This window comes from Bacillus rossius, chromosome 1 (genome assembly GCF_032445375.1).
Source record: "Bacillus rossius redtenbacheri isolate Brsri chromosome 1, Brsri_v3, whole genome shotgun sequence".
Taxonomy (NCBI): domain Eukaryota; kingdom Metazoa; phylum Arthropoda; class Insecta; order Phasmatodea; family Bacillidae; genus Bacillus; species Bacillus rossius.
In genome coordinates, this window is record NC_086330.1 from 128061042 (window position 1) to 128082165 (window position 21124).

At 37.7% G+C, this 21124-nt stretch overlaps 1 protein-coding gene across 1 annotated transcript in view; it reads right to left on the reverse strand.

Annotated features, from left to right (window-relative positions):
• LOC134535123 (GRIP and coiled-coil domain-containing protein 2-like) overlaps positions 1-21124 on the reverse strand; it is a 197824-nt gene that overhangs the window by 18139 nt on the left and 158561 nt on the right. Inside the window, exons 12-14 of the mRNA XM_063374105.1 lie at positions 17474-17577; positions 9883-9976; positions 5649-5888 (exon numbers count right to left, since the gene is read on the reverse strand). Coding sequence (XP_063230175.1) covers positions 5649-5888; positions 9883-9976; positions 17474-17577 — 438 coding nt within the window. The remainder of the gene's footprint in view (positions 1-5648; positions 5889-9882; positions 9977-17473; positions 17578-21124) is intronic.

The following is a 21124-nucleotide window of genomic DNA, read 5'->3' on the forward strand; positions in this document are numbered from 1 at the left end:
TTATGGACAAAACCATTTTCACCGCCAGCATGAACCATTATTAGTCTTTGTCCTTTAGAAACAGGTGTCAACAGGCCGTGGGTCGCGTCATCACTCCAGGATTTCTGTTGCACATTGGACGACAAAACATGACTCGTCCATGTACACAATATTACGATTTTCGTTTCTGAAACGTCGTATATTTCTCAAATACTCGATTCGCTTCTGTCGTGTATCAGACTTTTCAATCAAAATGAGACGTTGTGACTTAGTTTTTTGCCACCGAAATCCAAACTTTTTAAAAATTTTCCGTAAAGTTGCATTGCAACCTTGGATATTAATGTCCTGTTGCTGTTTTATTCGTATTTTTTACACTGTGGGGACACATTTTTCAGTTACATAAAAATTATATACAGTTCTGCGAAGTACTGCTTGGTCAAAATTATCTAGGTCGTATTTACATGTCTTCTGTCTCTTCTTATCAGGTGTAACGAAAGAACATCCTTCTCCGATGCTCAACGTTTTTGCTTCTACTTTAATTCTCTGCACTGTGCTACGAGACACGCCAGTAGCTGCAGCTGTCCTCAACTGTGCCTTTTCTTTTGGAATAGATGGTTCTATAGTTTTAGCTTCATTCTCCATGAATGACAATACATTATAAATTATTTCACGGGCTTGCGAATGCAGTTTCTTCCCCTTCACCGTCGATAATATCGGTGGCATCGTGATAACAAAACACACAACAAATTAATTTATTTAGCCACGCACTCTAAAGTGTTTCATAACACACGTATTCACAAGACGAAATTAACACTAGTAACAATAAGACAAAGTGTATTCAAGTCCGGACCGATTACAGTAAAACCATGTTTAATATAAATTAATCACAACACCAAAAGCACATAATGTAGCGAATTCAGATGACTAAGCGCAAACAAAATAGGACAGTCCAATCTGGCTGAATCCTGCACAGAAACTACAGAAAAAGGTTTATATTTTCTGGTCCGATAGTATGAGCCTAACCCAAGCGCTCTGCGCATGCGCGGTCACGTGATCAACCCCCTCGCAAGCACTCTGCGCATGCGCAGTCACAAGGTTAACCCCCTCCAAGCGCCTGCTTGCCCTGGCCGTAACGGTCACTCAGGCTTCTAGATATGATCCGCCTACTGTAAATTGATATCTGTGACAAAGTTTTTTCAGATTTATTCTGAGGCTTAAAATCGTTGTACGAAGGGAATTGTTTTTTATGCCTTGTAAAAAAAATAAAGAAATATTTTGAAAGAAAAGATAATAAAATAAAATAATGTTGATTTATAATGAGAGCTTATCTTTATATTATCCAGATGCATTTGGTTGTTATTGAGGATTGAAACATATAAAGCCACAATATTATTCCTATATCAAGATATAACCATTTTTTTTTTCACCTTGAACTAGTTACTTTTTCTTGCTTTGAAGCACAGTGCAGTTCAAGTTTTATTATTTATTTATTTTTTTATTTTTAATTCTTATACCACTGACTCTTAAAATGTTACTCATGCGAAAGCTAATTACGAAGAAAAATTAACAACACAGAGATAAATTATTTATTTAATGAAAATTATAATCACTAACTAAAAAAATAACACTGTATCCTGTAAATATTAAATAATGAACTGATGAGACAAAAAAAAAACAACCTTTATGTATTGTTATGACCTATGTAGGAAGAACTTGGTTCATAAGGAATAGCCCAATTAAGTTTTATTACAGTTTTATTAATTACTAATATTTACATAACCAATAAATAATTGTACTTAAATAATGTCTGTCAAGTTCCGCAGTTCGCACTCCTCACTGGAGCCAGGCTCAACAGTGTTACGCCCCTTACCTCACGCCTGTCCACATACACAGTCTTGCGCCACTCAGTCGCACACTCTCGATTCAGTCGCTCTGTGTTGCACCACTCTCGAGGGCGTTTTTTACCGTCTTCGCTGATGTCGCATTTCGCTTCACTCGCGGAACTCTACGAACTCCTTGAACTCTCGTAACTTTCACGGAACTCGCGGCACTCCCGCGGAGGGCGGCATCGCTGCTTAAGTACCTGTGGTGCCCTTCTCGAACCGACGAGAACAGTTGTGATGTGTTGCGTCATCCTGGGCCAACCCGATGCCCGAAAAGTCCAGAAAGGCAGCACCCATTCACACCCTCCTTAAACCTGTTTGTCCCGAACAGGTAATATTGTGCTGTTGTGGACCATGCTGCGAAGCCATCCTACGCATCGAGCAGGTGTACTGGATATGGCCCACTTCTTGACAGATGTAACATCGCGGCCGTCCGACTCTTTGGGACCATAGGTTTGCTTTGCGATTACTATGGGTCTCGCTCTTCTGCACTTGCTGCTGTGGCCGCTTTCCTTTCCATCGGGAAAACCCGCTGGGCTCGTTCCCATTCCGGGAATCTGCATTGAACATGCCCTTATCTGCATGCAGAACACTGTAGACGACTTGTAGCTCCTTTAAATTGCGAGTTGTCACCCTCCTTAATCCTATTGTCGTATCGATGTCCTTCCTCCTTCGGTTCTCTCACACGATTCAGGCAGTCAAGCTGGACGTGCACTCTTTCTCGACGCGCGAAACAAATTGGGTGACCTCTTCTTTGTCGGACCAGTAGATTCTCATCTTGTTAAATCGCTGCATCACAGCATTGTCTTTTTCTCTTGGGTTTTCTTACCACTATTCGGACACTCGCGCCGGATGTGTCCTAGTTCTTTGCAGACGAAGCACCGCTGTCGTCCCCTTCTCCAAAACTTCGATCCTTTCAACAGCTTCCTCAGTGTCCCGCGTATAATTTCGTTAGTACTCGAGCAGCCATTCGCTTGGTGGTAAAGTTCTATCACAGCCTGTCTCGCTCTGATACTCATGTTTCTTGAGCCAATGCAGGCACTTTCAATTTCCAGGGCATGAACAAGAGCATTGCGGATATTTTTGTGGCAGGCCTAACGAAGAGTTTGCTGAACCTCCGCATCTCTGAGTCCGTCTATAAGCTAGCTGCTGGCGGAACTCTGTTGGTGCTCCTGGGCAGTGGCGTAGCCGGGATTTGGGTATGGGGGGTGTTAAGAAGCATGCTCCCCCCCCCCCCCCGTATTAAAGCGGGGGGTCCGGGGGTCCTCCCCCGGGAAAATTTGGATTTTAAGGTGCAAAATAGTGCTATTTTAGCAGTTTTCGGTTATTAAATTTAAATATTGTAATGGTAAAAATGTTATTAATTTTAATATGAAATTTGTTTGAGTGATGAATAAGAAATTAATTAAAGATTTGGTGCTAAGGGGGGGGGTTGTTGAACCCCTAAACCCCCACCCCCTGGCTACGCCTATTGCTGTTGACGTGTCTTCAGGACTGTTCTATACACCTCGCCCATGTGTCGGTCGCCATACCTCAGCTCAAGTGCCTCTACTAATACCCCATAGTATTTCTGGTCTGGAACTGGTATGATCTGCAGCAGCTATAGTGGAGATTCTCGCAGGGCCAAGACAAGTGCCGTAGCCTTTTTTTCCTTGCCCCAACCATTTACTTCTGCAGCTGCCTCGAACAGTCGCCTGTACACTGTCCATGAAGACTGACCATCGAAAGTGGGTGGCTTGAATTTTGAGTGGCCGGTGGAAATGCCTTCCACCTTAACATCCTCGGAGAAACACTTACAGTATTGTAACAGCAGAGGCTTCTTTGATTATCCATCGGAACTCCTTCTACACACTGTTCAATGTCCTGTTCAAGCTGAATTATCTGTTGTTCCTGTTGTGCGAGATGCTGCTCCAAGCACTTGACTTTACCCTCGAACCGAATTCCGGTTTCGTCGATTCTCTTAATTTATTCTTGGTTCTTCTTCATGTATTCAATATCAGTCTTCAGAACATTCTTCATTTTCTCTTAGCAGTTCTTCATATCTTCTTGATAGTTCTTCATTTCATTCACATACACTACCAGTCTGTCACTATCATTACTGTCCTACGAACTACAGTGTAATTTTACCTACGAGATAACCTAAATTTCTACTGAAAACTAACACTATCTTTACTACAACTACACTCCAACTAACTACAGTTCCTAACACTAATTTTAATACCAAAAATCCAAATCCTATTTTTTTATTTCTTTTAACTATTCGTAAATTATTTAATTAGGGATATCCCACTTATGACAACAAAATGTTACGACTAATGTTGGGAGAACTGGATTCGTAAGGGATAGCCTAGTTGATATTTATTACAGTTTTATTAATTACTAATATTTACATTACTAATAAATAATTGTACGTAAATAATGTCCGATCACCAATCACTAGCACTTAAAACTGTCTATTCGCAAGTCACTCAATGTCTGTCAAGTTCCACAGTTTGCAATCCTCATGGAGCTAGGCTCAACAGTGGTTTACCCCTTACCTTGTGCCTGTCCACACACATAGTCTCGCGCAACTCTGTCGCACTCTCTCAATCCCGTCTCTCCGCGTCACGGCACTCTATAGGGGGTCTCTCACCCTCTTCGCCGATGTCGTACTTCCCTTCACTCACGGAACTCTCACGGAACTCGCTGAACTCTCGCGGCACTTCCGCGGAAGCCGGCGTTGCTGCTTAAGTACCTGTGGCGCCCTTCTTGAACCGACGAGAGCAGTTGTACGTGTCGCGTTATCCCGGACCAACCCGATGCCCGAAAATTCCTTAAAGATGGTGCTCATTCACGCCACTCCGCGCGGCAGCCCGCGGAATGCCCAAAGCTGCTCAGCTTTAGATAACAGCGCCCCGAGGAAGGACGATGCGCGGGTAGCGGAGGGGGAGGGGGTAGTGACAACCCTTGTTATTCGGCCAGACGCGCGTGGCATGCCTTACGTCAGTGTATGGCATGTGACATGGCGCGTGACACCAGTGGCCTAGCAGGGTCACCAGCCAGCTCCGAACCTGGCATCGTGGTCGGGTCTCTCATAATCATGACAAAACGTGTACATAACAAATATTTTTAGGGCATATTAACTCATGCAGTCATCATTTTTTCAGTAGATAAATGTGCTCACCATTTGTTTGCTGTCTGAATTTTATCAGGGGAATAATTTCTGAAATTACTTGGTGTGCTGTGCACTCTGACTTATTTCAACAAAACAGACGAACAGAAGCTGCTTCCTTCTGTTTAGTTCTTCACATTTTTAAAAATACATTGTGCATTTTTTTTTGTCGGTTCTGGAAAAGGGTCGTGTGAAGATATCATGTCAAATAATAATGTTTGAGCCATTGTAATTTTTTAAGCAGCTGCCATTGGATTATTTACATGGAAATAACAAGACCTCATTCAACTATGCTCAGATATATCAGTACCTATGTGTAACATTTATCTTGAAAAATACAGGAAAGAATGTAAACCTTTTTTCTTTCTTTAAATAATATACATGATTTTGTAATTTTAAATTACCTAGGCTATATATTATGAGCAGTCTACTGAACTATGTATGCACATTACTTTGTATGCAGCAAGTCAAGCAAAGTTATTGTAATGTTAAAATAGTTGCAAGAAACTATTTGACAAGATGACAAAAGTTTGACTTTCAGTATGTTAAACAACTCATAGTAACAGTACTTATTTTATATATAAATACCAATGGCTAAGTGGTGTGCGCAGCATGAAATTATATCCTGATCGTACCTTATCAAAATATCTTTTGTATGTCTCAATTTCATTGGCTGCTCTATCTTTCTCCTTTTTATGAGCAGCTTCGTTGCTCTGCATTAGTTTGATCAGATCATTTCGCACCATCAGTAAGCCATCTTTCTCATGAATGACCCGGTCCAATTTTTCATTCTCTTGCTTCACGTCTTCAAGTTCTTGCTCAATGCGTCCATTGTAATCGAATGCTTCTTTGAGTGCTGTCTCCATCGAGTGTCTCTGAAATTCAAAGCAAAATGTCAATTGACGTATAAGATTTCATGGCAATTCTCGTTGTGACAGTCTGGCTACCAAAACACCTTTACCCTTTGTTGTTAAAACCACTATGTAACTTAGAAGCCTGAGCCCATAACCTTAGGAGGGAACCTACCCTACATGCACAGTGCAGAGAGATTCTATTCCAGCTAACACACCTCCACTAGTGACATGCTGACAAACAATATATTCGCAGAGCAATTATCCTATATTAAATCATTACCTACTTTACCATACAAAGAAATTGTTACAAATTTCATAGTCTTTTATGTCAATGTTTGTTAGATTGACAGCCAACTTAAAATATTTACTTAGGGTTTTGGTAGTGATTCATGAGCTATGAATGGTTATTTATGTTGCCATTAACTGTAAGCTAGGTAAAATTGAGGTTGTAAGCATCCATGTAATAAATCACCCATGGTTTACTATTACAAAAAAAATTAATTAAAAGCACGACAGCATGTCTCCACATTGATAGCTAAATATTACTTCTAATTACAGAGCTGTGTTACATGTATATGTACACTGATTTTGATTTCATCAAGATGTGATTAGTATCTAATGTCTGCTTAGTACTCACTGATGTAAAGTGCAATTGGGAAAAGTGTGTTAAAGAATTAGTGTTTTATCTGGTTCCAGTTTTGACTCTCAGAGATGAGATTCAATTTTTTTTAAATTTTGAATCCATTAAATTCCACTCTTTTTAAGATAATGCATATCAAAATTCTCCTGACTTAATACTCTGATAAAAAAGTTTGTTTTAATTGGGAAAATTAAAATAATAATAATGATGCTTAGGCCAATCATTTATAATTAAAAATAATAGATAGTATAGTAAAAAATAAGAAGGGTCAAAAGTTACTTGCATGGTCTTCGTGAACAACTTAGTAATCTCTCGAAAAACCAAATAGAAGCAGTAATCTAAATCATAAACCAACCTTCTGAAAAAAACCAAATATAAACCAAAATTTCTCAAAACTGAATTAAGCAATTGAGATGGTCAAGAAGTTAAAATGTCTTAAATGAGACCATGCAGGAGAATGGAATAAAAAAAGCTGCAGTAGAGAACCGGATTTCAAAAGTGGGGGGAAAATATGGTCTAGCGAATAACATTTTACAACATAGGTGTACCTTTCTGGAATTTCAAAACAAGACATAACACTATGGCCAAAACAATGCTTTGATGGCCCTCTGCTTTAGGTCCCTGATTCCCTGTTTGCGTAATTGCCCTGTCTTGCCCGTGCAGCTCTCGTCAGTGAGGTGTGGGTCCAGGCCAACGTGGCCGGGACCGGGAAATACGGGACCTGGAGGGAATTTTAGGTGAGAAGGAATAATGGTAGGCAGCTCCAAGGATAACTCGGTGTTGTCCGTTCCACGAGCCCCTTTTACTGTCGCATAGAGAGCCTGCCGCAGCCTGGCGGACACGTCGCGGAATGAGCGCCCTCCCCGCTACGACCCGGACTCCCGGATGAAAGTCTCGTCTTTTTAATACGTCCCGACACAAACTGGGAAGGTAATCCCGTAACTATCGTCCCGGTTACGATTGTCCTGTAATGATGCACAGTGCGTGCGCGGTCCGTCACGTAAGAGTTTCGTACTGACTGAGAGGTTCGGCGGTCCGTAGATGCGCGTACACGGCCTATGACGTTCGGCTGGTGACGTCCCGGAAAACTCGTAAAACTCAATATGGCCAGCGATACAACGAATGCAGCTCAGCTGCAGAGACGACCCGTGACGTTTCACTGTCGGTGGACTGCGATTTGATAAAACGCGCCTCACGAGCAGCGCGGAGCGGCGTGCACATCTGCTCTCTAGCGCGCCCAGAACACCACTGCGCTCTCCCGCACAAGAGTCTAGCGACAGCAATGCTACCGTCCTGCAACTGGCAGCAAATGCCAATTCTCTCCGAAGTTGGCCGATCGGGAGCGCCTACCCCCTGGATGTTTGATTTCCAAGTATCTTTAATGTAACTATCCTAACCAAATCAACCGTCCACAAAGTTTGAAAGTATTTATTATGTAGCTAACCTAACCTAATTGACCATTAGTTATCATGTCCTTATCTGAAAATTACAATTAATAAATTTACTTTTATTTGCATTCATTATTCAAATATATTTATTACTTTTGAAATTATACGTGCTCGTATTTATTTTTACAAGTACAAAAAAAATTCGCACCTGCCGAGATTCGAATCGGCAACCTTACGATTAAATGATAGCGCCGCTAAGCGCTCAGCCACGAGGCCATATTTGACGAATAGAAGTTTCAGATGACATATATGTTCGTGCCGCCGGCCCCGGAACGAGCGTGAGCGATGCGGCAGCCGGCCCCGGAACGAGCGTAAGCGGTGCGGCAGTTGCAGGAAGGTAGTTGCTGTCGCTAGACTCTTCTCTCTCCCGCCCGCCAGGCGCCAGCGGTCGAAGGCCCGCGGGACGCGGAGGAGGGGGGGGAGGGGAGGGGAAATCGGCCGGCGTGGGAGAGGCCCGCCCCGCGACGCGCCAGGCTGCGATTTAGAGGTGTAAAAGTAACGAAAAAATGTGTACCCGTATGTATTCGTTACTATAACAATTAGTACTCGTTACTTTCGTATCGTTACTCGTTACTTCTGATACCGCATGACATGGCACATGCTATGTTATGTAACAGCATCGAATCGAGTCGTATTTCGTACGCGTACAGTATGACGTCGCGTAAATAAAAATAAATCGAATATAAACAATTAAAAATATTTGATAATTAACAGCAGAAACAATAAACTCTCATTAGAGCGGCTTTATTATAATATATATTTTAAGATAAGAACATAAAACGTGAAAATACGCGATTATAAAAAACAAAAACATACATATTTATAATTTGTAAAAAATACTTTCTTACGTTGTTTCTGTTCGAATCTAAAACTTTGTCTACACACACAATACCTTTAATAAACAGTAAAAAACTTGGACGACGAATTTCCAAATTATACTTTTATTAATAAACAAACATCGTTCTTTGTAACGAATACGCGCGCGCATGCGTGAAACATACGAAAGATGCGAGTAACGAAATGCATTCGTGTGTAACGTTTCGTTACTCGTTACTAGATGCCGCACCCGTTACTCAGTAACGAATACATACGGTTTGCTACAGCTCTACTGCGATTACATTACTAGCACGGCATAAGCACTTGAGAAAAATCACAGAAATATTAACACAACTTTAGCGAGTAATTAATTAAAAAGCAAATTTACACATTAATTAATTAGTTACGAATACATATTATACACAATTGTTGAGGCTCGTGACCATTTAAAACTACATAAAAAGCATAATTATTTACACAAAAGAAGCCCACTGGCATACTAGGGCGCACGCGGGTGCGTCCCTGCTCGCCGCACTTCACAGTCGGTGCACTCGTATCGCAAGGGAGGACGTTGACGAGGCATAACGGCCTGAAGGAGCCGAGGAGACACTTGGGTCGACGTCAGCTTGTATGCCTATGAATGCCTATCGATGAACTATAAGCTGGAGAAACTGGAGTTCCCGGATACGAGAGTCATAAGGAAAATGGTGGGCGCAGTCCAGACTGAAGATGGTTGAGCACTTCGGAGCAACAAAGATGTCTACCAGAATGTGAAAAGAATCTCGGTGACAGTGCGGAAACGGAGGCTGACCTTTTTCGGACACCTGTATGGAATGTACGGAAACAGACTAACCTCTTGTGAAAGAAGATCACTACAACGTAGAAAATCTTTTTAATAAAAATTATGGTATAATTTTGCAATACAACCACTTAGATTAATACAATTATATTGAAATTACACTTTTAGCAGAACATTGTTATTTTGATTCCAGAATCGGCACTGGCCCATCACTAATATTTATGCACTGAAATAAGTCATGTATTTATTTATGATTTTCTATATCTTCCTCTTCAAAAAGTCAGTATAATGTTATAAAATGTTATTAGTTACCTCTTTAGTAAGGCTTTCAAGCCTGTTGCTATCTTTGGCTTTTGCTTCCAGAAGGTTTGCCTTATTTTCCTCCAACTGCTTTGTTTTTTCTTTGCTGTAACATTAACACATTTTGTTTCAAGACACTTCATGACAAGTTTGTTATAAGGTGGAATAGGTTACACAGGTTTGAATCTAGTGTTTATTATGGATAAAATACATCCCATACGGCAAGGTCGTCAACAGAAACTGAGGGCCAGGGTGCAAATAATGTTGTCAGGCCCCCTTCCCCTTATTAAATGTACTTTTCAAACCCCACAGTAAAAAATCAAAAAAAATATCTGAAGACTGTAAATATTACTGTGGTCTTAACTCTGAAAGTGACGTGTATAGTGCGTAACTTGAAAGGTTTCCTATGAAATCTCTTAACAACAGATTAGTATTTATCATCCTATAAGTTTAAGGCCATATTACCTGCCAGCAAGTCTGCTTTATAGGCGGCTACAATGTTCTAGGTGCGACTGTACTGTCCGTAATGCCTTCCCTCTTCCCCCCACAAACACACACTCATCCATGGTGTAAAGCCATGCTCTCACCCAGGAGGACTACCTGCCAAATTTCCAGGAACTGAGGGCATACCATAACTTGCTTGACAAGGAGACCTTAGCCTTGCATTCACGATTCCACTGCAAATTCCAGCTTATTCACAGCACCGCGCAGGCCAGTCACCTTATGTGTCTGTCGGCCATCAAATCACTACTGAACGAAATTCAAATGAACAACGCTAAAATACATACATTTTCTAATCCTAAACGATAATTAATTATAAAGGTTAAATAATACTCCTTTATACCGAAAAGGATCGTGGTCACAAGAAAAAGAGATACAACAAACATATGATACTTTGAGTTCGGCAGTCACACAAGTAAGTATACTTTATCACTTTTCACTCACGAACTCGCGGCAAATTTTCACTAAATCTCGTCCAGTATGCGAGAATTGAGCAGGTGCCTAAGCAAAAAAAAAAAAAAAAAAAGCAACGTAAATTAATACCATAAAATTATGTGGCCATTGATAATGTGTTAGGTACACCAAATATAAACGCATATAAAGAAATTTATATTTAAAAAAAAATATTAAGGATGTTAGTGTGTAATCTAAACTGCCTTAGATGTGCTACTTTTGAGAAATAAAATATTTATCTGAAAATGTTTGTACTATACTTTTTTGGAAAATCATTAGGGAAAAACACTTGTTAAGCTTGACCGCAAGAAAGAGCAATGAAGAAGAAAGAGATATAATTTTTAATTTAGTCCAAGCATATTTATTTCCGGCGCAGAAAACATTAACTGCAACGATGATTTAGACAACAGAATGATAGAAAAACATAAGCTGCATGTAACAGTGTATATTGACCATTTTATTCAAGAAAATTGCCACATAGTTATATTTATAAAATAAATCATGTCGTCGCCAATATTTTTAAATAGTGTAAAATGTCTTTACCGTACTGCAACACAAAAAAAAAATTTACAAACAATTGTTAAATTGCGTCCATGCGCGCGCGCGCACACACACACACACACACACACACACACACACACACACTCACACACACACACACACACACTCACACACACACACACACACACACTCACACATATATATATATATAGTACACAGTATTAAAAAAATGTTTCATTACATGCAAGGATTCTTATGCTTTTGAAATATTTCAGGAGGTGCAAGATTTCAAATTAAGAGAACGCACAAACTCAAAGTAATGTATACAGCTATACACAGTAGGCTATATTTTATTTGGGTACTAGAATCCAAAAATATTAGTTTGTGGTAGACAAACATAATTATGTTTATTTTAAACTTATTTATGAGATTTCCATATTTACAGATCGCAACATGAATTTTATATATTCTAACAAAGTGTGTTCTATAATATTACATGTTTAAGAACTTTAAGAACTAGATATCACACCATTTTTTTTTAAAAATAAAACCTTATTATTTTTTCTGTGTATGAGCATATACAGTACAATCATTCGGAATGCTTTCCAGCTTAATTTGCATATCCTCGTAAGCAAACAGTAAAGTTTCCTTACCAATTTCGCATATATTTGTAAGAAATTAAAATAATAAGTGGCTAAACAGTCAAGATCCCAACAGAAAATAAATGTCTCAGATGTGCTAAGACACATAAATGTTTTCTGCAAATTCAGCACAATTTTTAAATTAATTTAAATGTTGACTGCCTGCAAAACATAAATCCCAAAACGAGACATGTATCATCATAGTTATACTGAGACAGATCAAGCACACTTTATCAAATCTTTCCTGTAATAATCATCTCGTACTTGTTATAACAGGAAGTAAATGTACAAGATAAATTAATGAAAAATAAAACGTAAATTCGAACATTTTCGTTAGTAAAAACCCTTTCCGTAAACAACGTAATTCATTAAATAAAATGTAAATATACAAACAAACAAAAATAGTATTAAGGAAAATTTACTATTTGCCAAAATATATATAACTGGAATGTTCATGGTAGTAAATGAAAATATACACACAATTTTTGCCATTGCTCTCAGCACTTGTAACAAAACCTTTCTTTGCTCTAATAATTTATAAAAAATCTCAGGATAAACAGTTGCCTGTAGTTATTATTTTTCTTTGTTAAGTCCTAGGCCTAATATAGCATAAACGTTTTGTAGCAGTGCCTTACACTCACTTATTTACATACAAATCCTTTTTAATTTTATTTTACTTGCAATTCTTTTCTTTTGCTTCTAAAATATATTTTTGGTCTCTATCTTACTTTTTTTCATGCGGCTATCTATTATTTCAGGCAGAACGCATTTTAAGTAGAACGTGTCAGCTTTGGTAGCATCGTGTTCAGCCAAAACTGTTCATCTTTAAAAATTCTTTCAAAAAAACTTCATTACTGCTGTACGCCAAGAAATCGCAATAATGCTTGTTTGAAATGTTAAGTTGTCCCTAAATTTGGTAAATAGAAACTGTGCTGTTTCATACCTCAATGTAAATTATAGATAATAATATTCATGTCAATAATTACAGTATTTAATAATAATATAAGTACAAATAATTGTAGTTTATAAAACACAATATGAACTGTCTTAGTGTTGTTAAAGGCTGGCTTAGTTTTTTTTTTTTTTTTTTTTTTTTAAAGAATAAAGACTGTTTAATAGGTGTTACTTTTCAGAACAAAATTTATTACGTTTTTAAAATGTGTGTTGCAGTTTTTTGGAGAAGCGTTAAAAAAAGTACTTAGTAATATTTGCTTGACCCGAAGAATGTATTCACAGCAAGAACATGATGCTATAGTATTTTTATACTTCTAAATACAGTCTCAGTTTTGTAATTAATAATTATATCCACGCTATGGTTGAGTGTAAAAATTAATTTAACATTTACTCATTTATATTTACTGTTCAAAGGCTAGACTATTAAACAAATTACTGATAAATGCTTCTCTGCATCTCTCAGCAAGAAAAAGAATCTCGAGATAATCGGTGCGTACAGCTTACTGAGTTCGAGGCGATATCGTCATCAGAATAACAGCTACAATTACAGATGGTGGTATAGCACTAATATCATTTGTATCAACACGTTTTCAAAACACTGTAACGATCTGCTGCTTTTTTCGATTGGATTAAGCACTTACATACTTATGACATAGAATAGATTATTGAAGATTAATCACATACACCCACTGTAAGCATGGGCGTGGCTAACGTAGTGTTAGAAAAGCTGGCAAAACATGTTTAGAAACATAACACATGAAAAAAAAAACTGAAAAAGGAGGAAAGACCTATATATGTGGGGTCCGACACCCACCTGCCTAGCGAATTTTGTTGACACGCCTCAGCAACATTTGTGATCTCGAGATTCAACACACACAGGTTCGCTAAATACATTTATGTTTTAAAATACTCGACTATAATTTTCCTTTCTGTCTACTACTCCCTTGATTTCAAATGTCTCAGAATTATTTTTTTCAATACAAATGGTAAAAAGCGTCGTACACAGTAAACAGCAAATAATGAACGAATAAATTGGAAATTAGTTGATTCTATGGTAGAATCCAAGAAAAAGTCAAGAAAATTTCCCACGATACGTACCACCATTTATAGCCATGTTGTTTAAGCAGGAGTTAAATCAAGTTTCAGCGGACCATTAAGTTATCTAGCTATATTGGGTTTATAAGTTGCATTGCTTATGGAAACGGCTTTCACGTTAACTAAAACCCATGAGCGCAAAAAAAATTAAACATGGCCGGTATTCGAACCCGCACCCTCTTGCACCATAAGCTGACGTTTTACTGAGTACACAGTGATAGCCAGCTGCATTATGCTGATAAAATTGCATTATTAAAAGTAAAGCTGAACGTACATACATAACTACAACAAATAACAAAGTCAAATACTGACTGAAAATTAGATTGTAACATTTTGTTAAATCCGTATGTGGAAATAAGCTCTCACCTCTAAGTTTGTAGCAACACATTGCAATACTCAAATTGAAAAAAAAAAGTTTAATTTTACATTTTCAAATTCAATTCACATTCGGGAAGATATTAACTTTAACATATTTCAAATTCACGCAATTCAAACACACAAAATAGAAATGTATTACTAAAATATTAAACTGTATTGTTTCACGTAAAATTGATGTTATTTTATTTAGATCGTGGACGAAAAGCCCGAGGTTTTCGCGGAATTCGTTTACCCATTAATACTTTGATGTTAAAAAAATAAACTTGAAGAGAAAATTTAATACATAAAATAACATTGCATTTATTTCCACAAACTTCACTTCGCCTTACTTCTTCCTAGTAATGCTCACTCTGTCCCTTTAACTTTGACAAGTTTTTATTTTGTGTGACTAATCTTCAAGGTCAGACAGCAGCCTACTGCTGCCGGAGGGGGGGGGGGGGGACAATTCCGCGCGGTCTAACGGCAGGGGGTGCAAGTGGGGTGCGTACGACACAGGCACAACTACTGTACAGTCCAAGAGAAGAGTGTTGTAGGCAACTGACATTAACAAAAACAGTGTTGCAAAAGTGGATATTTTTTGAGTGTTGCAAATTACTTAAAACATCAAAATTGTTATTTTACAGATTAAGTTTCAAACTAGCAATTAGCAAAATCTGAAACTTTTCCATTAAGAGATTAATGGTGGTTTTTATCAAAATAATAAAGTATAATTCAAGCGACACTAATGATTACACTAAACATTCGGTAATTGATTTATCTCTTCCATAATAAGATATTTTGTTGGGCATTTTGTACAGATCCCATCAAATGCAATTCTTTAAGGAAAAAATGGACAGTTAATAAAAAAAAATAGTACCCAAAAGCACTGAATATTCAACTTTGAAGTGAAATATTTTGAGAATTATGATTTTTAAACAAAAAATAACTGCAAATTTAAAGTGTCCATGCACAACTCTTTTACATGGAAAAATAAAAAAATCTGTGAAATATGGCCTTAACACAAGCATTGAAAAAATAGTATAAACTGGGCTGGGATGCCTGGTGCTTGGTACTGTGTGCCGTGCGCTCCTTGCTCCTCCGTCACGACGCACTTACAGCCATACTTCGAGGTCTCTCAGTGCGGCAGCAACAGGGATAGGGCCGAGCATGTGTTTCAGGGGAGGCCCAACATTTTTACAACTTTTTTTTCTGACACATGTGCAATTTGAATGATTTTTATTTAATGAAATTAAATGTTGCTGAATATTAAATTCTTATTTCAATTAAACATAACCTTATTAAAACCACAGTTTGGATACATCTTAGTGTGTTACCTACTATTCGTCATCATCACTGAAGAACAAAAATAGTGTAGTGAACAGTATTTTCAAAACAACAATAAATATTTATAACTAAATAATTGAATTTATTACTTTGATCTATATAAATAATAAGTCATATTTGGAACACCAACTCACAAGTTTCATTTCGCAGTTCATAACTTTGTAAATAGTGTTTCAGTTTCTACATGCAACAAATTGGACGCGTTCTACAACAAAAATAATCACAACTATAAAATATAAATGACTCATATAACTATTGTAAATTAAATGCTTTTTTTTTTTGTGTTTCATAAATCTGAATATTACTTTCTTAATATGAAAAGGTTACTATTGCAGTTTTACGAGAACAAGTTAATTTAAAAGCAAAAATTGTACAGAATTTCTTCTTTTGTGTCCTGTAACCAGCCTATAACTTCTGAGAGTTGGGTTTCTATAAAAATCACCTGGGGAGGAGGTTTCACTGGCTGCCACTTGCTTAAACTATGAAAACCGCGTGGAGGGTGGAAACTGAGATCAACCAAGACAAGCAGGAGTTGCACAAGTGCGCACAGCGACACAATATCACTGAGAAACTTGGATAACATAGCTTGGTGGTGGGAGTATGCATATATTTTTAAGACAAACATTTGCTCTTCATACAGTAAACTTAGATAGCTTAAGTCATTACTTGTTGCTGTATTACTTTGTAACAACCCAGATTACAGCCTTCCCCATGAAAATCCAGTAATAATAATTTGGTATAAATTTTTGTCATTTTTCAGGTTAGGTTATCAAGTGATGTAAAGTTTTTCCCTTTTAGAAGTAATTTTGAACTGACCATGTCATGTGTTGTGAACGTAATTCGCCTGGTTTAATGCTTTTATTTTTATAATGCATAAGTTTATTTTTCAATTTTTTTTTGCTTGTTTCTTTGTGTGGGAAGGCGTACACTTTGTTGGCTACAAAAAATGGGTAATGAAATTTGATGAAATTTTATTACAGAATTTTACACTCTACAAACTGATGATCCCAATTATGTTCCACGATGAAAACAACAGGATAGGTTGGCCCCTGTTGGGAACCTTTTTTTAAAATGCTTTTTTATAGTTCTGTTGAGCACTACAGCATCCGCGAATATGAAACAGTACACAAAATGTTGGGTTCAGACTAGAAAAAACAAGTCTGAATTTATGGAATGAAATTTTCAACCTTAATTCAAAAGTGTGCTGCACTGGCAACTTGTATGCAGCAATTCAGGCTTTCGTGATAGAAAACAGCAATCACTAAGCGGTCGTATTGGTAGTGGCTCCAATCTCCATATTTGGACAGAATATTATTCAGACAGTTGGTTCAGGGTTATCCAAGGGCTATGATCACTGAGGCATCCATACCAATATGGTGAAAGTCAATGGATCAGACCTAACCCTTCCTGGATGACTAAATTTTTGGAACAAAAGTGGTTTGGAGGTCCCTTCACCTTAGGCCTTTCAACCTCATAATGTTATGATTTTAAACTCTATTTTTACGTTGTAGAATTGTTTCGCTTCCACTGTATTTGACTTTTGTCTCTCGTTAGCACCACTAGTAAAACGAATGGGGGTAGTAACCTCATTCTTAAATAATGTATTTTGAAGGTTAAGATTAAGTCAAATGTTATCGAAGATAATGTAATCATATTTGGTGTTCAGCATTATAACACCACGTCCTCAACCCTGTTTCTGTAGGTAAAACATTATGTAGTAGTGTGAGCAACAAGTAAATAAATTACTATATTATTACCTGCATTCAAGTTCTTTCCTGCAAACTTTTAGTTCCTCCTCCATTTTGTGAAGCAGGCACTCTTTCTCGGCCATCTTCTTGCTGTTCGATGCTTCTCTTTCCGTCTGCAGAGAAACATTATGTCTTTGCAAGTTTCAAATCCATGCAATCACTATTGAGTCACTTAATATATGAATTGGTGGCTTGTAGCATCGCGTTCAGTATTAAAATTCATAGAAAAAGAATTAAAACAAACAAAAATTGTGCAGAATTTCCTTTTTTCTGTTAGTCTGCTTATTTAAAGTTTTATGAGAGGCCTCAAACAAGGTGATCAAAGTTTGATTCCTGGTGGTCTGGAAAAACCTAGATTTCCTACAATTATTGGGAAACGTCACTGTCTATGCTGTGATTTATCTGGTTTTTTCGGAGTACTACTTGTTTTACCCACCAGTGTCTCGATTTTGTCTTTAGAAGCCTCATCCATTTCAAGTGAACTTGGTGTCTAGGAAATGCTAAAATTAGAGCTGTACCGATACGAATCGGCAGAAGCCTTTTTGCCGATATTTATTTGAATCGGAATTTCTGTCAATTCACGATACACTTGTTAATTTTGGGTCGATATCATTGAAAATTGAAAGTGCCTAAAAATCCACCAGTACACTTTTCGTACTACTACATACTTTGAACTACCATAATTTCTTAGCTACATTTGCCGGCTATACATATCAAACAAACATACTATATTTTTAATAACATTCTTTAATATAATGCATAGTAAATAAATATATAACCAAAATGGGTTTTATTTTTTAGTTAAGTGGCCTACAGCTTGTCGCCAACAGCCAAATGGTCAATGTGTCCTCGTTCAAACATCGTTATCAAATTGTAAACAAATATCAGTTTGTATATGTGACATCGATGCCGTACCCAGGACTCTAACCCAAAGACCCTCGCATCGTAAGCCGGTGTGCATCCCACTACGCTACGGAGGTCGGCACTAGTATGGTAAAGTTAGAGCAATGTTGATTTATTTAGAGCATGGTTACCACTTAAACAACGGAAAATATCAATCGCTTGAACTGCAAAGAAATGTTCGTAATATCGTGATGGAGACTTTTTAAAAATATGTTTCGTAAAGTTTTAAAATTGAACAAAAAATAAAAACCAAATAATATAGGACATCACATAACGTAAATTACTTTTTCTGTTTCCCATGCAAAGCGACCACATAAAAAACATTTCCGTATAAATTTTTGGTACCGTAAATTTTTGCCACCGCACTTGTTAAGATGGTATTGGAATTCCCGTTATTGAATTGTAAACATGTACAAAGACTCGTTGCACATTTTAAATTCATTTTTATGAGAGTTTACATTCCGTTTATAAACTAAAATACATTTGCATTTGCATTGCATGCTTTTATTACAATAAGTTATTTTGGGTGATATAGTAAATTTATAAAAATATTTTAACCAATTCTTTTTTTCCTGAATCGGTGAATAGGAAACAGTTGTATCGGTATATCGACAAAATTTTGTGAATCGGTACAGCTCCACTAGGTAATGATAGTTCGTTCTGAGACAGTGGCTGGTGGCAGGGGATCCGGGATTCCTCGGCGGCCATCTTGTATTACGTCACTTCCGGCGGCCATCTTGGATTTCGTCACTTCCAGCGGCCATCTTGGATTACGTCACCTTCGGCGGCCATCTTGGATTCCGCCATTTTGTTTTCTAGAAATTTCTGCCATTTTGTTTTCTAGAACATTCCACCGAATTATGACATCACATCCACCATCATGAAAATCTTCAAATATTAACTTAGAAAATCGGAAAAAAATTATTAAAAAATATTAATAAATTTTTAATTTTAAAACTTGATGACTTCGTCATCGAGCTCCACACTCCTGTGCGTTGCACTTTTCGTTACGATGCCATCATCATCAAGCTCCCCACTCCTACCCATGCATTAGTCTGCTGGAGGCAGCCATCTTGTTTAGTGGAGACCGCCATCTTGATTTCATCTGATGGATGTCGTCATCTGGTGTAGGTTTCTAAAGTATATTTGTATATGTAAGGTCGAGTTTATATTTCCTACCAGTGTTGTTATGACCCTAATAGACCAAAAAATTCACAAATTTTGTTAAAATAAATCACAAAATCCACAGTCATTTTGTTGTTGTGACCACCATTTATTTTTAATGACATACAATATATGTAGGGGTGTGTTTATATTCCCAACAGAGTTTTATGAGCCTTATGGATAAAAATGTTTAAAAAAATCCACAGTAATTTATTTTCTGTGACCACCATTTTTTCTTAAAGATATAATCATTTATATGTTTTAACTAAAATATATGTCATCAATACAGCAAAAATGGAAACTATACAACAAAAATGGAAACTATAAAACATAAACGGAAACTATACAAGAAAAACGGAAACTATACAACAAAAACGAAAACTATGCAACAAAAATGGAAACTATACAGCAAAAATGGAAAATATAAAACAAAAAACAGAAACTGTACAACAAAAACTGAAACCTATACAATAGAAAATGGAAACTATACAATAAAAACTGCAAGTATGCAACAAAAAACTGAAACTATACATCAAATGGAAACAACAACCAAACTGACAAACTATTTACATCCAAACTATTTACAGAAAAAATATTTATTCGTCTTCTTCGATATAGCCGTAGGGGATCGTGCGGATGCCGTCTTCGCAGATTAACCATTTGTCGTCCTCCCACATTATGGCCAGCTTATTGCTGTATTCACTGTACAGCACATGCTTTCTCGACCGTATGGCTCTGACACCTGCCCTCCTTGTGCGATGGTGCTGCAGAGCATCCAGGTAGTCACCGAATGTTATACGGTTTTTGACCACACAGCGCTGGATGCCCTTGGCCTTCTTCTCAACTTTGTCACCGCGCTTGTAGGCATAGAGTTTGGCCCGCAGACTGACAAACTCCTGCATTACTTCACCCCCGCACTCATCCTTAAACTTTCCTACAACCTTTTTGTTGACGGGGAAGAAGCAAGGGTGGTCGGAAGGGTAGCAGCTGGTGTCGAATTCAGACATGAACTTAGGGTTGGCTTTGAGATCATGATAGAAGTACTGTGTCTGGATCTCGTAGACGAAACTGCCTGTATCCATGTACGCCAGATGAATATTGTCATGGTATCTTGGTTTCATGGTATTGTAGTGGAAGTCGTACATGAGAGTCTTTGAAAGATCTAGTAGGCCTACGGCCAGTCCGGCATAGATTGGCTTATCGAAAATTATGGTCTCATGGTTCAGGTGGACTAGAGACAAGTTCGGTTCGTACATTGTGCGGTCCTTGAAGGATGGACGACACACCAGTTTCTTGAACCGCTTCTCGAAACACACCAACTCCATTTTGAGCCTCTGCCTCTTGTTCTCCATTAATTTCCCGAAGGTAGAGTTAACAGCCAAATTAAAGAACTCCTTCTCAAATTTGTTGGCTTCTGATTTGCGCTTATTCGTGTTGAGCTGAATATATGGCTCTAACCATGCCGACTGCTCAAAATGGAGTACTCTATGTATTATTGTGACTTTTAGGCCATGCGATACTGTTTGCTGGAGGTTTTTGTAATGTACAATGTAGTGCTCTTTATTTTCCAGCGTTGTCATGAATTTTGATTGC